At 40.9% G+C, this 15,674-nt stretch overlaps 1 protein-coding gene and 1 long non-coding RNA gene across 3 annotated transcripts in view; one reads left to right on the top strand and one right to left on the bottom strand.

Annotated features, from left to right (window-relative positions):
• LOC127529624 (uncharacterized) overlaps nt 1–15,674 on the top strand; it is a 60,030-nt gene that overhangs the window by 25,319 nt on the left and 19,037 nt on the right. The gene's annotated exons all lie outside the window — the stretch shown is intronic.
• Nucleotides 4,586–6,241, bottom strand: LOC114661037 (hemoglobin cathodic subunit beta-like). The gene is made up of 3 exons (XM_028814139.2): nt 6,074–6,241; nt 5,628–5,850; nt 4,586–4,859 (listed from the first exon to the last, which is right to left on the bottom strand). Exons 1-3 carry the CDS (start codon nt 6,163–6,165, stop codon nt 4,731–4,733), a joined length of 444 nt encoding a protein of 147 aa, XP_028669972.1. The 5' UTR covers nt 6,166–6,241; the 3' UTR covers nt 4,586–4,730.

Genomic DNA, 15,674 nt, shown 5'->3' with positions numbered 1-15,674 from the left:
TAAAAACATTTGCTGTATTTTAATGAATGTGCCTGAACAATGTTATTTAATTGCTTATCGATCCATTTTATTCGGTTAAATTGAAAGGCTGGTCTTTAATGTTGAGGTACAGTTTTATTACTTCATACAGTAATATGTTCATTCAAATAACTGTTACATCATGGTGATGCATTGCAAATCAGTCGCTTTAATGACTTTTCGGTTTCTGTCGATGTCTTTTATTACGGTCACACTATTACATTCAAAAATTAAATTTTATTTTATCTGTCCGCTCTGGCCAACAGACTTTATCGTCGGATCGCCATTTAGATACAGTACTTAAAAAGCAATTCTATATTTAAGCACTCTGTTTCTCTTCATTATATATTATGTAAGTGCGCGTTATTTATTTTTGGTATCCTATCACGTTCCGCAGTGTTAAATTAGCCCTTACAGTGTTTAAGTAACTCTTAAAAGTGTATAAGGAAAGAACTGACTCAAATAGAAGTGTTACTTTAAGTGATTTGATATTTCATCCTTATAATCCTTGTTAATTTGAATTTGTTTTTTCTTTGCGTGTAACTACTTCATTGACATCTGTTAAAGCACCACATTTTGTGCTCTATGTTGTTATTGTTCATAATGATTGAATCAGAATGGTTTGCTCTATTCATTTGTAGTCAAGTCGGGGTTATTGTCTTGTGCACACAGGGCTGCAGTTTTATCCAAAATGTACACAACGCGCTTTTCTTTCTTTCTTTCTTTCTTTCTTTCTTTCTTTCTTTCTTTCTTTCTTTCTTTCTTTCTTTCTTTCTTTCTGCGTCCCGAGCCTGACTTCTGACTTGCTACGACACTTAAGTGTTACTCCATCTCGGCTGATAGACGAGACGCTTGGCCGAGGACGACGTGCAGTATTAAAGATGCTGGCACTTGAAGTGAACCTTACTGGGTCCTGGTAGAGCCATTGCTAGACAAAGAATCGCTTTAGACTCTGAAAAAAGTTCATAATAAGTCGATAAAACTGAAATCTTTAACGTATAGAAGGTGCACCAAACAGGAGACTGTGAGATCAAGAAAACACCGAACTTACGCGTTATGCCAGGGTCCTTTTAATATACGCAGTGGTAGTCAATTTATAATTTATTATCTGTGGAACCTGTGATGAATCTAAAGAAATACAAGATTCTTTATGGAACCTTTATATGGATGGTTCTTTTAGAAACCAAAGATGATTGTCTTGTGGCATCGCTCTGAAGTTCCACTTTGCCACTTTGATTTATTTAATAAGAGCGTACAATGAAACTCCTACTTTCGTGTCCACTCAGAACAGCTGACAGAAGCAAGAAAAATAAAAGAAAAATTATGCTTAGCATGTGACATATATCGATATGTAAAAATGGACGTTTAGTCAAATAGCGAATATGGGAATATACAGTATATATGTACGCACACAACCGTATTTTAGAGCACGCTTGAGGTTTGAATTCTTGCGGTTGACTCTTTAACAGCCTTAAGCGCGTCTCACCGTTTTGTCGGTGAAATTGGCAGCCCTTCCTTTAACCATTAAATGAAGGTAAAATGTTTTACAGTGCAGTGCACATTCCGACACACATCCCTGACCAAGACCAAGAAACGCTTTCTCTAATTTAAAGACCGACTGATTACATTTTACAAGAACGAACGCTATAACTTGTGGCACGGTGGCGCAGTCGTCAGCCCTGCTGTTTCTCTGTCAGGCTCAGAAGGCTGCCTTTTGTTTTTGTTGTTTTATTTTTCCCCATCTACTAATAAACCAGTTACTACTATTAATGGCACTAAATTGTACTAGTAATTTACGCCCTATAGGCAAAGTTTATTATTTCGCCGACCGACTGTTCGGTAGCTAACCCGTGAGGATGGGCACAACCCCCCCCCCCCCCCCCTTATGATCTGCGCCCTTAATGGTGCCACTGGCTCTGATGGCACATCGCTCTGCATTTATGGTAAACTGGCTTGCTTTTAAAGATTTTGAACCCTGAATTTCTTTTTCCTTAACCAGCAGCTGAACAATAATGAGATGCAAAGAGAGCCCACAGATACCTTGATGCCATTTGCACCCGTTTATCTATCACAGAATATCTGCTTCAAAAATGTTTGTAAAAAAAGGAAAAGGTCTAAGAAATGTTGATCTATACTCTTAAAAATAAAGATGCCAAAGTAAGTTCTTCAGAGCGATGCCATGCATAACGAAAACATTTTCACTTTCTTAAAGAAACGATCAACAAAAAAAGACCAGAAAGACCCAAAGATGGGTAACCGGATATATAAATATCCAGAATGCAGACAAAAGCTTTGTGAAATAGGTTCATTTTTTGTAAAGGGACTCTCGTTGTATACAAGGACACGGGCTAAGTTTGTATTTTTCTCTGCTGGTGCACCCTTCCCTTACTGTTTGAAGAAAAAGGACCTGATCCCGGAAAGAAATGGTTCTTTGCCGTGCATTGGGAACCTCACAACTCGGTAAATAAAGCCATTAAAGAACTTAAGAGCTACAAAATACATTCTGGAAAAAAAAAATATAATAAGCAGTTTTGAATATATCAGAATGACAGAATTAAATGACCTGTTTCATTATAGGAGTATAGGCGGTGTGGCGTAGCAGTTAGGACTTCATATTCTGTGGTCGTGGGTTCAAATCCCGCTACTGGCCCCGTGTGACTGCACAATCACTTCACTTGTGGGAAAAAAATAAAAGAAATGTAATATTTTAAGTCGCCTTGCGGCCAATCAGAAATAATAACTGGTGTATGATTAGGAAACTTTGGCTCAGCAACAGCTGTTTTCGAGACCCCTGTGAGCTCACTTCGCACTTCATTATTATTTGTCTGCTGGTTATAAGGAAATACATTAAGGGCTTTGACTCTTTAACTCAGAGCAGAGAAAAATAATGTTTCTGAAATGGCACGCACGTAACACTCTTAAACATGAAGGCGCCAGAGAGGGTCTTCAGAGCGATGCCACAGGGGAACCATTTTTGGTTCCTGAAAGACCTGAAGGTTTCAGAAAGACCCTTTATTTATTTAAATCGGTGATAGGCGCCATACAGTAAATAACTTTAAATAGATGGTAACAGATTTGTAAAATACTAACGGGTCATGTTTTTTAAAAAGGGCTTCTCACTGCATATACGTTCAGTAATACGCAGGATAAAGTTCAGGTTGTCTTAGTGCCCTGCGCCGACCACCACCCATTAAAGATTCCAGCTGTTTTCCACATCATTATAATAAGTTTTTCAAAGCACAACGAATCAACTTTATATGCAGAGAACTCATCTCAGAACTGGACAAGCGATAGTTGGAGGAACCACACAACCCTAACTAAGAACCATAACGTGCCATTAAAGAACCAGGACTTTTAAGAGTGTATGGGTTGAGTTTTTCCTTGTAGAACCAGTGTGTGATAAAGAACATAAAGAACCAGACCGTTCTATGAAGGGTTATTTAGTTACGAAATTGCTTCTTCAGGCTTTGAAAAGGTTCCTAATAGGTGGACAAAACAGAAACCTTACTAACATATTGTGAGTTTGGCTCGTGTTGTTGTATGCAGAAAGAGTCCAAACCTGGAATCCAGTTGTATTTTATAAATCCATCCATCATATCCTAACTACAGGGTCACGGGAGTCTGCTGGAGCCAATCAACACAGGGCGCAAGGCAGGGCGCGCGCACACACACACACACACACACCAAGCACAATAGGATCGCCAATGCAACCTGTATGTCTTTGGACTTTGGGAGGAAACCGGAGTATCCTGCATGCAGACATGGGGAGAACATGCAAACTCCATGCGGGGAGGACCCGGGAAGCGAACCCAGGTATCCTAACTGCGAGGCAGCAGCGCTACCCACTGTGCCACCGTGCCGCCCCATTTTATAAATCTGTTATTTATTTTATAAAGCTATTATTTATTTATTCATGGTTATTTATGGAGCATGTTACGTATCTAAATAATTAAAGGATATTTCTGGAACTTTCATTTAGATGGTTCATTAGGGAAGCGAAAACCGCTCCCCATTAACATTGCTCTGAAGAACCCCTGTGACACCTCGATTGTTAAGAGCAATATTAGTCACTAACCAAGAAAGTGGCTGGAAGAAAAACCTGCGACCCTCCATGGTCCGAAAGTGACAGTCCTGCTCTACAGAGCCACTGGTGGGGTCGATTGCCGCGCCCGGTGACCGTCAGTGCGGAGTTTTCGCCGTGCACGCACGCGCAGTGCTCAAGACGTTGCTGCTTCCTATACAGTTGAAAATCCCGGCATGCTGTTCAATGTCGTTACGACTGTGGTATGAACGTTAGATTTATAATATGGAGAATGAAGACTTGTGCTTTAATAATTAGCAGGACACACTTAAAAAGCATTGCTTGCTTGATATCATGTTGATTTGGATTCCAAAGCGCCTTGCGATGTTGCTCTGTGAAAGGCGCTATAGATCTTCGGATTTTTGAACTGAGACTTTAAGACTCGATTTAAACCCCTTATAACCCCCCCCCCCCCCCCCCCCCCCCCACCCTCCACTCCCCCAAACCACCACCACACGTACTTTATTCAAAAGACAGACAAGGCTGTCATCTTTTACAGATCTTTATTGTTCACACATTTCTCACACTCAGTTTTACGGAAAACTTCACAGAAAGCAAGAGGCCAAGGCCGACTTGTGTCACACACGGGTAGTTCGGCTGGCTGGCAGGCCGTGCAGAGGGGCCAGTGCGCTCAGTGGTACTTCTTGCTGAGGGCGGAGCAGATCACATCGAGGAGTTTCTGCCAAGAAGCCTGAACGCTGGCATTAAATTCACCAGGGAAGAACTTGGCCAGAACGATGGACAGGCAGTTGCTCAGGAGCTGCAAGGGAAAGAGAAAGTCAATTTAATTTATGGAGGCCGAAGTTAAAAAGGGACAATATCTAAAACTCTGCTAACACTCCTTATCAGTACTTTCTGTCCGTGCAGACTAAACATTCCCGTGGAGCTGTCATTGATTGTTACTGTATATACAGTAAGTGAGAGCAATGCATTTACTATTCCTTTTTTAATCAATTAAAATAGTCAATCACGGGCACATCTGGTGCAGGACAAGAAAGAAAGAAAGAAAGAAAGAAAGAAAGAAAGAAAGAAAAAAAAGGTTTTGCGACAAGCTGAGGGTTCAATAACTTAACTCACTTAATTAGGTGATAAACATAATATCTCGTTTTAAGCATTCCTCCGTTGTACATCTGTCTTCTAAATCATACATCTTGGATTATGCAGCTGATTTTTTCATATGCATATTTTCTTTTTCTTTCTTTTTTTCAGTTTCACTAAAGTTTTCATTTTTCCCTTAAAGAATTTCTAACTCAATCTAATTAATGTAATTTGCCGCTTTGTTCTGGAGTCGGTGCCAGTCCGGCTGGCAGCAGTGAGGATGCCAGTCGCATTGCAGAACACAAACTCACAGGCGGCTATACACCCGGGTAACAAAACTACCAGGAAAATAGTCCAAGTCAGATGGTGACATTAAACTAAGGTACACACCAGACGCGAGGCGACATACACTACACTCGCCGTGCCACACTTTTCTAGTGTTAACGTTTAACCGATTCTCCCCCGCATCGCCATCTTGTGGACAGCTTACCCTGAAGTTGTGGGGATCTACGTGAAGGGTGTCAGAGTGCAGGATACTCAGTTTGGTGTAAGTATCAGCGACGTGGTCCAAGTTATGGATGGCCAGGTCCACTGCCCCCATTACGGTTTTGCCATGATTGCGGACGTGTGAGTTTCCAGCAATAGCGCTGGCGTTACCAAGGTTCCCGAATTTTTTAAAGTACCTCTGGGTCCAGGGATAGACAACCAGCAGCCTGTATTAAAGGGAGGAATAAAAAAAACAAAGTTAATAAAAAATCCACAGTAGTTTCATTCTGAATACAGAGTATCATTGTGAAATGAACTGCCAATAAAATAAGTGTCAACATTTTTTAAGTGTAGTTTAAATTATTGGCGCATGAAAAGCAACAATAATAGCTTAGTAAGTCTGAAGGTATCGATCTGCCTTCTCTGAATGCCATGCACGGCGCTATATACCTGGTTAAAGCTTCATGCCCGGCCTGCTCCTGGTCGACGTGGCTCCAGATGGTTGTGATGTGTTTGCGCTCAGTGTCGGTCCAACGCACCATCGTTTGGTTTGGCTTAGCTACGCTGTTCTGACTTAATTTTATTATTATATTTTTTTTCTCGAAGTGAACGTAAGGACCCGTTTAATTCTCCCACTTTTATAGCCGCCTTTCGGTCCCGCCCGATTTGAACTCCCGAAGTGACTGGTTAGGATGCGGGTGGGGTGTTGGGGTGTGTGTGTGGGGTGTGGGGTGTTGATTAAACAGCGATCTGCCTACGTGCAAATATTAAGGCGTGTCTTTTTAAATCGGACATGCAAACATTAATTAATGAATTAATCTAGCAATTAATTTATTGATCGAGTCATTGTGTTCCACGCTATTTGAAATGCGCGTATAAATATTTTGGACACACTCCTCGCTTGTCTTTACAAGCTTCTGGATTGTGGATTTCACTTTATTCTTTAATGCAATTTTTATTTTATTTTCGAAAAGGAATACCACTCAAACAAATAATAATGATTTAACAGATTTACCGTTTACTTTGAAACCAATTCAGACAAAACAAAATAAAAATACAAAGCAAAATAAGATTCAAAGCACTTCACCTAAATGACGTGTGAGAATTATTTCGACCCGTTTAATTTTTAGCAATTAGTGCGATTCGAAGTGTAGTAATCACCTGAGTTAATTGCATATGTATTGTTTCTTCCTTCCTCTTCTGTAATTACTAACACCAAATTAAAACTTTTTGAGATTATTAATCATGTTGTTTCGACTAAAAATGCATACATTCAACCTTTGGTCTCCATTATTTTACGTCTCGCTTCATAGTTATTAAAAATAAAGGTGTTAAAGTGGCTCTTTATAGGGGAACCATTTGGGGGGTTCCAAAAGAATCTTCCATATGAAGTTTCCAGAAAGAATCTTTTATTTATATAGATCCGTAATGCTTGAATAGATCATAATATATTTGCGATATAGCAGTGACCTTCCAAAATTTAAAGGACTCTACAGTAACACAGGCTAAGTTCAAGTTTTCTTGATCTGTTATCATCCTGTTTATACGATACATTAAATATTTCTGTTTTTTCCCCACAAAGGAGCATCTTTATAGCCCAAAAGAATCAGTTTCCTCTCCAAATGAAAATGTTCTTTGTCAAGCACTGGAAACCATACAACCTTTTAAAGTGTCATTTTAGAACCGTTAATTTGAAGGAGCAGCTTTACATCTCCTCTGACAGTATAAGTGCTGATTTGGCATTGGTCATTCTCTGACCGTTTGATTAAAAATAGTTACGTCCCTTAGAATAGAGAAAATAAAATCACTTTATGCATTTGTCTTTATTCATTAGGCTCGTTTTGGGCAAAGGGGAATAATTAGAGACCCTGAAGATAAACATGCGAAGAGCCAAGTAAATGAACAGACCAGGGCTCATGAATTGGACTGCAAAAGAGTCGTCGGGCAAGCAACACAACAAGTTGATGCCTTTATTTATTTTTTATTAACTTTATTCAAAGAAAGTAATGTATAGATTATATTTGCTGACCTTACACAATAAATTACTTTAAAATTAATTGTTTTGTTAAATTAATAAAAATTTAAATTGTTTCATAATCATTTGAACGGCAGATTAATTTGTTCTTATAAAGCGCCTTTCTTGGCCAATTTAAAGAGCGTTCTCAAATTGGAAATAATTAATGCCATGAGAAGTAAGCACGTTATATGTAGATGTATACATGCTCGTAATATTTTTTTCTTTTCGATAGATAACAGAGCTACCGTGATAATATATAACAGCTACATTTATAGAATATGAAGACCTATCAATACAGTGATTATCTGAAACTCCAGTAGCACAAGACAGGTAGAGACGGCGGCCGTTCTGATTTCTTAATGGACATTGCTAATGTAAACTGTTACAATGGAAAAAAAATCAAAGAAGTTGTTATGCTTCATGACAATAAAATAACATGAAAGGAATGCACTTCTTAAATATGTATACATAAATAATTATTGTTGGGTGAGAAAGTTACCGTTGCAGTACTGATTTTTTTTTACAATAATAATATGATCTATCTATCTATCTATCTATCTATCTATCTATCTATCTATCTATCTATCTATCTATCTATCTATCTATCTGTTTTTACATATCTTTTGATCTTTTGATGATCAGAGATTTATTTGGGGCATGAAATATAACAAAACATCAAAATCAAAAGTTCAGCTTTTAAATTATTTACTTGGGCAAGCGAAGTTAGCCATTTTAAAAAGCAGTAATAATAAACAAAGTGGTACGTTACCAGATGATGTACTGTTTATTTTCAAATTTTATGTAATTTCCAGAATTAAGCTGGAATTGACGTATTATAAAACAATGTGTAATATCGCAGAATTTGAAAAAGTGTGGGGAGCGAAGGGGGTGCTATGCTCCATTGAGGAGGGGCAACTAAAAATGAATTTGGAATAACGAAGAAGAGCTGGGGTGCGATTGTTATGTTAAACGTTAGAAGGATTGTTTGGAGTACTGAATACTAAATACAGACTTGTGTATTTGACTTAATGTGTGGGGTAGGAGGTGTGGACCGGGGAGTAGTGGAGGAGTAATGTCATTGTTATTGGTATTGATGTGTTCATGTCTTCTATTATTGTGCAGAATAAAGTTTATATTAAAAATATATGTGTTTACATTAATACTAATAACATATTTTTTCTATCTATATATCTATCTATCATTAGTGTTAAACATTTTTCCGGAGCTTCTCTGCGAATTGCCAAGAATTTCGTGTCAGTCACCCAGTGAACCAATCAGGGACATGCAGATATACAGTATGTAAATATTTGTGTGCATTAATCGTAAGAATATGGTGGGGAGAGGCGGTGGCGCAGTGTTTAGTGCTGCTGTCCTGTAGCCCCAGCAGTCTTCCTTTCACACCCCAAAGTTTTGCATTATGCGAACTGTCCATTCTGAATGGCCTCATATGAATGTGTATGTGTGTGTCAAACGGCTGGATTCCTGCTGTCTGCTTTATGCTGCCCGGGCATGCTAGCGACTTCCCTTGACCCTAAGACGGGCAGTCGGGGTAAAACCTGAATAAAAGGGTTACAAAAAGAGCAGTGAATTATTCGAACTGCTGTAGCTGAAGTAAAGATAGTCGTGTCTTCGAATCCCGATTCTATCACTTTGGGTGTGTCGTTTACACTTTCCACCTTTAGGTTTCCCACCCAAGTTTTCCGTTGTTTACAGATTCACAAGACATGCAGGTTACATTTAGTGACTAATTTAAATTGCCCCGTTGCGAATGAGATAGATAGATAGATAGATAGATAGATAGATAGATAGATAGATAGATAGATAGATAGATAGATAGATAGATAGATAGATAGATAGATAGATACTTCATTAATCCCAAGGGGAAATTCACAAATGAGTATGAACATAAAATGCATGTGCCCAGCAGAGAACTGCCGACCCGTCCGGAGTTGGTTCCTGCCTCGACCCTCGAAGCTACTTGTGTAATCTTTGGCACTCACTCCGCGATCTTCAGTTGGATTTAGCCGTTTCAGCAAATGGATTGATGCTATTAAAGTTGTAAATGCCTGTTTTAAATGTTAAATGTAACCATTTTTTATAAATCACACTTTCACTTATATGCAACAGCAAGAGGTTTGTTTTAAGGTACCACAGCCTGCACTGAACACATGGTTTCCATTTACATGTGAGTCGCAAACGTATGAGCGAACGCGCGCGCTGTAATTAAAATATATATTTTTTACTATACTGTATTTCAATTCAGTCAGAGTGCCATTGGAAACCGTTCCACGCGCCACGCTTAGCACGCGTGCCGTAGGTTGCCGACCCCTATTGTGTGCAGTAAGAGTCCTTTTAAAATCAGCAAACCGCCGATATTTCACAAATCTGTCATCATCTAATTATATTACCTGGATCTAAACATATAAAGGTACTTTCTGGAGTCTCCATGTGGGCAGTTCTTTAGGAAAACAAAAGAAGTTCCACTATGGCGTCTCCTATTGGCACCTTGATTTTTAAGAGTGTTGATCTAAGCACTGTGTCATTGTGATGCGTCATATGTAACTTTTTTTTTAAAACAATGGGAACCAAAAAGATACAAGTTGGACATAAGACCCCTCTGGAGTATAAGAATTACCGAGTGACTTGCTGCAAGAAACTACTGTGCTGAGAAGGAGAAAGCACTCTGTCGGGGTCCCTTGATCCAGAAGTGACAGTGGTGCTCTACAAGTGAAATCCAACACTTTGCCTGTATAGAGAGACTGACAGTGATGTGTAGGTAGAAGCATAGCGACAGTACGGGCAAGGCATGGCAATATGCCTTAACAGTAATGAGTGTCAGGGTTATGTAGCTTCAGTTTGCAATGACAAACCTGCGCGAGTCCGCCTTGAAACACAGCATCGTCCTATAACGACACAATTGGAATCCTCAGTCTCCACTGTGAGAGTGTTTGTGATATAAGTTACTTTTTTAAAATGAATGTTTAGTGTCATCAGCATCATAAATAATGAAGAGGATGTACATGTGCGGAAGCAGAGATTAGGTTGACTCGGTTTGCTCGGACAATTCGGCCATTTCTAGTTCGGCTTTGTCAGTCTGTACATGCCCCACTGGAGGGAGTGTGCGTGGCCAAAATCAGCAGAACCATTTCAGCCACGCACAAACAGTGAAACGCGGGGGTATGAAGTCAAAATTGAGTCCCTCGGCAGTTCTGACTCTTCAGTTTGCCATCTTTAAAGCTGACTAACTCTTATCTGATCTTTACCAAGTGCCCAGAGAAACTTTCAGTCCCTACCCATCTCTATAAATATAAAATCCAACGTCAGTCTGTCTGTCTGCTTTTCACGAGAGAACCACTTCACGGATTTAGATCGGGTTTTTTTCCTATAATTTGCGACCTCTCTCATCGCGCTAAGTATCATAGTTTGGTTGTGGTATCGATTTATTTGCGCGAATTCGAGAGAATCGCAGCGGGCCGAGGGGAGGGGGGCGGGGCCCTCCTCACTCAAGTGACAGCCTCGGGGCGTGTTTTACATCCGCAACGGGGCGTGTCTTATATCCGCTTAGTTATCTAAGAAGAGAACTGCTTAACGGATTTAAATCAGTTTTGTTTTCTAGAATTTGCTTGAACGTTCCGGTTGATTTTGTGACTTCTCTCGCTTGCAGGAGCGATGTACCATATTTACCCGTGTACGACGTGCACATTTTTTCCCGAAAATTATCATTAGAAAATCAGGCGCAAATCATACACTTGGAAATTTTTTTCTGTAATGTTTAATGTTTACTTCTTCTGCTTGGGCTCTCTCACTCGCTCGCTCTCTCTCGTTTGCGCTTGCTTTCTCTCTCTCTCTTGCTCGTTCGCGCTCTCTGTCTCTCTTGCTCGTTCGCTCACGCGCGCTCTCTCCCCCTCTCTCGCTTGCTCGCTCTTTCGTCATGCAACAAAAACAGTAGGGCATTTCGCGGAAAATGTGCCCTAAGCTCTTCCTATACAATCACAATGCGCGTTGTACACGGGGAAATGTTTTTTTGTGATTTTCTTTGTAAAAATTAGGGTGCGCGTCTTACACGAGGGTGCGTGGTACACGAGTAAATACGGCATTTGCGCTAATCCGAGATAGAGGCTACGGGCCGAGGGGAGGGGAAGCATAGGTGGGGCGGGGCCTCCTCATTGGCCTGTTCCACTTCTACGCGGGCGAAGCTAGTATGTTAATACCGCACAGTGTCTGAAGGTCTTTGGAGCTCATGGACATCGAGGCTACAGTTGTAGTAGGCAAAGTCCCCAAACAGCAAGTTTGAAAGTTATAGTAATATCTTTATAAGTCATCTTTTGTTTTTTTTAATTTATATTATGTGCACTTTTACAGTGCTTTTTAAATATTAAAATGGGCAATTTGTATTTATTTTTTTATTGCTGTGGGTACATAACATTAATTTACATTTTTTTTGCTTTTTCACTTATTTACTTATTTAGATTTAAAAATGTATTTTATTATGTTGTTAATGATTTCCTGTTTTCTAGGCAAATGTATTTATTGTAGTTTTTTTTATATAATCTGTTTCTTCTAATACCTGGGTTCGATTCCCAGGTCCTCCCTGTGTGGAGTTTGCATGTTCTCCCCGTGTCTGCTCCGGTTTCCTCCCACAGTCCAAAGACATGCAGATTAGGTGCATTGGCGATTCAAAATTGGCCCTAGTGTGTGCTTGGTGTGTGGGTGTGTTTGTGTGTGTCCTGCGGTGGGTTGGCACCCTGCCTGGGATTGGTTCCTGCCTTGTGCCCTGTATTGGTTGGGATTGGCTCCTGCAGACCCCCATGACCCTGTGTTCGGATTCAGCAGGTTGGAAAATGGATGGATGGATGGATGTTTCTACTAATAAATTTAAAAAAATGATTTATGTTTATTAAATTCTGCTCATTGCTATCTTGTTAATTTTGAGTTTGCACTTATGTAATGGTAATAAATTGTATCACATGGGGACTTGGAGGACCCCCATGAAGTGTTTTGCCTAGGACACCCCCAGTTTCCAGAGTCACTTTTTTTTTGTTTGTTTTGCTTATTTACCATTTACTTATTTACAATCTTTATTACGAACCCCTTCTTTCTCTGCTGTTCTCTATCCAGTTCTCTGTGGTGGCGATCTGCGCCACCACCACCTGATCAGGGCACCATGCAGTCCCTCCATTGATGGATTGAAGGCCAGATGGCCATGTGACCATCATCATCATCATCAAATTCTTCCACGTGAAGCCTGAAAACCATGAGGACTGATTGAGATCATTTATGTTAGGTAGAATGCCAAAAGGGGGGGGGGGGGGGGGGTAGACTGGGTGGTCACGTTACCTTGGAACCCCTGCAGATTTTGTTTTTTTTTTTTCCTATAGCCCTCTGAATTTTTTTTTGTGTTTTTTCTGTTCACCCGGCCATCAGACCTTACTTTATTCTTGCCTAATCTTATTTTTATATTTCTCTTTTTCTATTAACTTTTCACTTTGAGCTCCATCATTTGTATGAAAATGTGCTATGTTGTTGTTTCTTTGTGTTTATTCCCTGCTGTCATTCCTTCCTTTGGAGAGAGAGGTTAGGAGCACATGCTGATCCAGCGTGTTTCCACACACACCACATGACAAACCACCTTAGGATCCCAGATTAGGACCCAAGTGCAACCATGCAAAGGGTGATACCTCAGCACCACACCAGTTCAGATGGAATGGAACCAGTGGGAGGTTTTTTAATAGTGGCTGTAGTGCCAATTCTGCCACCAACTCCCAGGTTTTTCCCTGCAGGTTGGAGGGCCTCCGTGCCAATTAACGTCATACCCAGGATGGAGCAATGGCAGGTTAAAGGCCTTGCTCAAGGGCCCAATGAAGTAGAGTCACTTTTAGCATTTATGGGATTCGAACTGGCAACCTTCCGATTGCCAGAGCAGATTCCTAAGCCTCAGAGCCACCACTCCGCCCATGGTGTTAATTAAAGGAGCCAAAAAAATGGTAGGTCCCATTAAAGGTAGGTCCCACCTCACAGGTGGCGCAGTGGTAGTGCTGCTGCTTTGCAGTCCTCCCTGTGTGGAGAGCGGTTTGAGTAGTGAGAAAAGTGCTATATAAATGTAAAGAATTATTATTATCATTATTGAAGTATCTAATGACAATCTTCCATAAGGACTCCATCCATCCATCCATTATCCAACCCGCTATATCCTAACTACAGGGTCACGGGGGTCTGCTGGAGCCAATCCCAGGTAACACAGGGCGTAAGGCAGGAAACAAACCCCAGGAAGGGCTCCAGCCCACCACAGGGCGCACAAACACACACCCACACACACACTAGGGACAATTTAGAATTGCCATTGAACGCAATGAACCTTGAGAAATGTGGTACTTCATTTTGGCTCACCCTGTATAAGGTGGCACATGCAGAAAGTGCAACATATAGCCCTGAAGATACCATTCTGTATAATGGAAGGTCCATCCATTTTCCAACCCACTATATCCTAACTACAGGGTCACGAGGGTCTGCTGGAGCCAATCCCAGCCAACACAAGGGGGCAAGGCAGGAAACAAACCCCGGGCAGGGCGCCAGCCCACCGCAGTCCATAAGGACTCTCCACAAACAAATACAGTAGATGGATGAGAATAAAGGCAGAGAAGGGAAAAACAATTATGGCAGTGTCACCTTCTCAGTCTTTTGTCATTTACATTCTGCATTTATATTTGCTGACATTTAATTAATTTCAAAACAAATTTAATGTTACAAAATGTACTGTTTAGTGCTGCGTTTTATTTACAGCAGACGTTACTAGACTCATCTTGTCAAAAACGTTCCACTGTTGTCTCATCTGTCCATTTCCCCAAAAGGCCGATGGATCATCCAGCTGCTTCTTAGCCAATGGGAGACCAGCATTTGTGATTTTCTTGGTTGGCTGTGAGAGTGGCAACATGTGGCATATTGATCAGCACACGCAAGAAAAAATGTCCCTGTACTCGACATATGACAGCCATGACTCGATGAAACCAGGGGACTTGCAACTGTACAGTACATGTGGTGTTTAGTCTTTGATGGATGGTATTATTATCCCATTAATTTGAAGTGTACATGGGATATTCTGGCCCGTACTGTATTGAGGATTTGTTCTGTTCTGTGTCTTGTATTGACCCCCTTTTTCTTTTTGACACCCACTGTACGCCCAACCTACCTGGTAAGGGGTCTCTCCCAAGGTTTCTTCCATTTTGTCTCTACAAGGATTTTTTTGGGGAGTTTTTCCTTGTCTTCTTAGAGAATCAAAGCTGGGGGGCTGTCAAGAGGCAGGGCCTGTTAAAACCCATTGCTGCACTTCTTGTGTGATTTTGGGCTACACACAAATAAATTGTATTGTAATTAGTGGAATGTATTTGGTTCTTGGCTTTTATTATATAATTTAGTTGCTTCTGTTCAGTCATCCAGGAGGGGCTCAGAGTAGAGCCGCTGCTCCTCCGCATCAAGAGGAGTCAGATGAGGTGGCTCGGGCATCTGATCAGGATGCCTCCTGGACGCCTCCCTGGTGAGGTGTTCTGGGCACGTCCAACCGGGAGGAGGCCCCGGGGAAGACCCAGGAGATGCTGGAGGGACTATGTCTCCCAGCTGGCCTGGGAACGCCTTGGGATTCTTCTGGAAGAGCTAGAAGAAGTGGCCGGGGAGAGGGAAGTCTGGGCATCTCTGCTCAAGCTGCTGCCCCCGCGACCCGACCTCGGATAAGCGGAAGAGGATGGATGGATGGATGGATGAATGCTTCTATTTTTCACTATTATCATGTAGGGGGAGAAAATCTGAATTCCAGCCATCACAAAGTTCTTAATCTGTTTATAAACATCACAAAACTGTGAAACAGGAAGAAGTAGTCTTCTGTAATAAGCCACAGAAAGTTCACTATTTTGGTGGTTAAAATGCAAAAATGAACGCAGCAAGGAAAAAATCTCACCTTAAGCACCGTCTTTTAGAATTTCCAAGTTTTCAGCAATGTAGGTTGGAAGGCCGGACGCAGATTAACAACAATTGCAGGTTAAG

Source organism: Erpetoichthys calabaricus, chromosome 11 (genome assembly GCF_900747795.2).
Source record: "Erpetoichthys calabaricus chromosome 11, fErpCal1.3, whole genome shotgun sequence".
NCBI lineage: Eukaryota > Metazoa > Chordata > Cladistia > Polypteriformes > Polypteridae > Erpetoichthys > Erpetoichthys calabaricus.
This window is presented reverse-complemented; position numbering and strand designations above follow the sequence as displayed.

Coding starts and splice junctions, on each gene's coding strand:
- LOC114661037 (XM_028814139.2), bottom strand. CDS start 6,165: ATGGTGCGTTGGACCGACACTGAGCGCAAACACATCACAACCATCTGG. Junction 5,851..6,073: donor GGGCATGAAGCTTTAACCAG/GTATATAGCGCC, acceptor CCTTTAATACAG/GCTGCTGGTTGTCTATCCCT. Junction 4,860..5,627: donor TAGATCCCCACAACTTCAGG/GTAAGCTGTCCA, acceptor TTTCCCTTGCAG/CTCCTGAGCAACTGCCTGTC.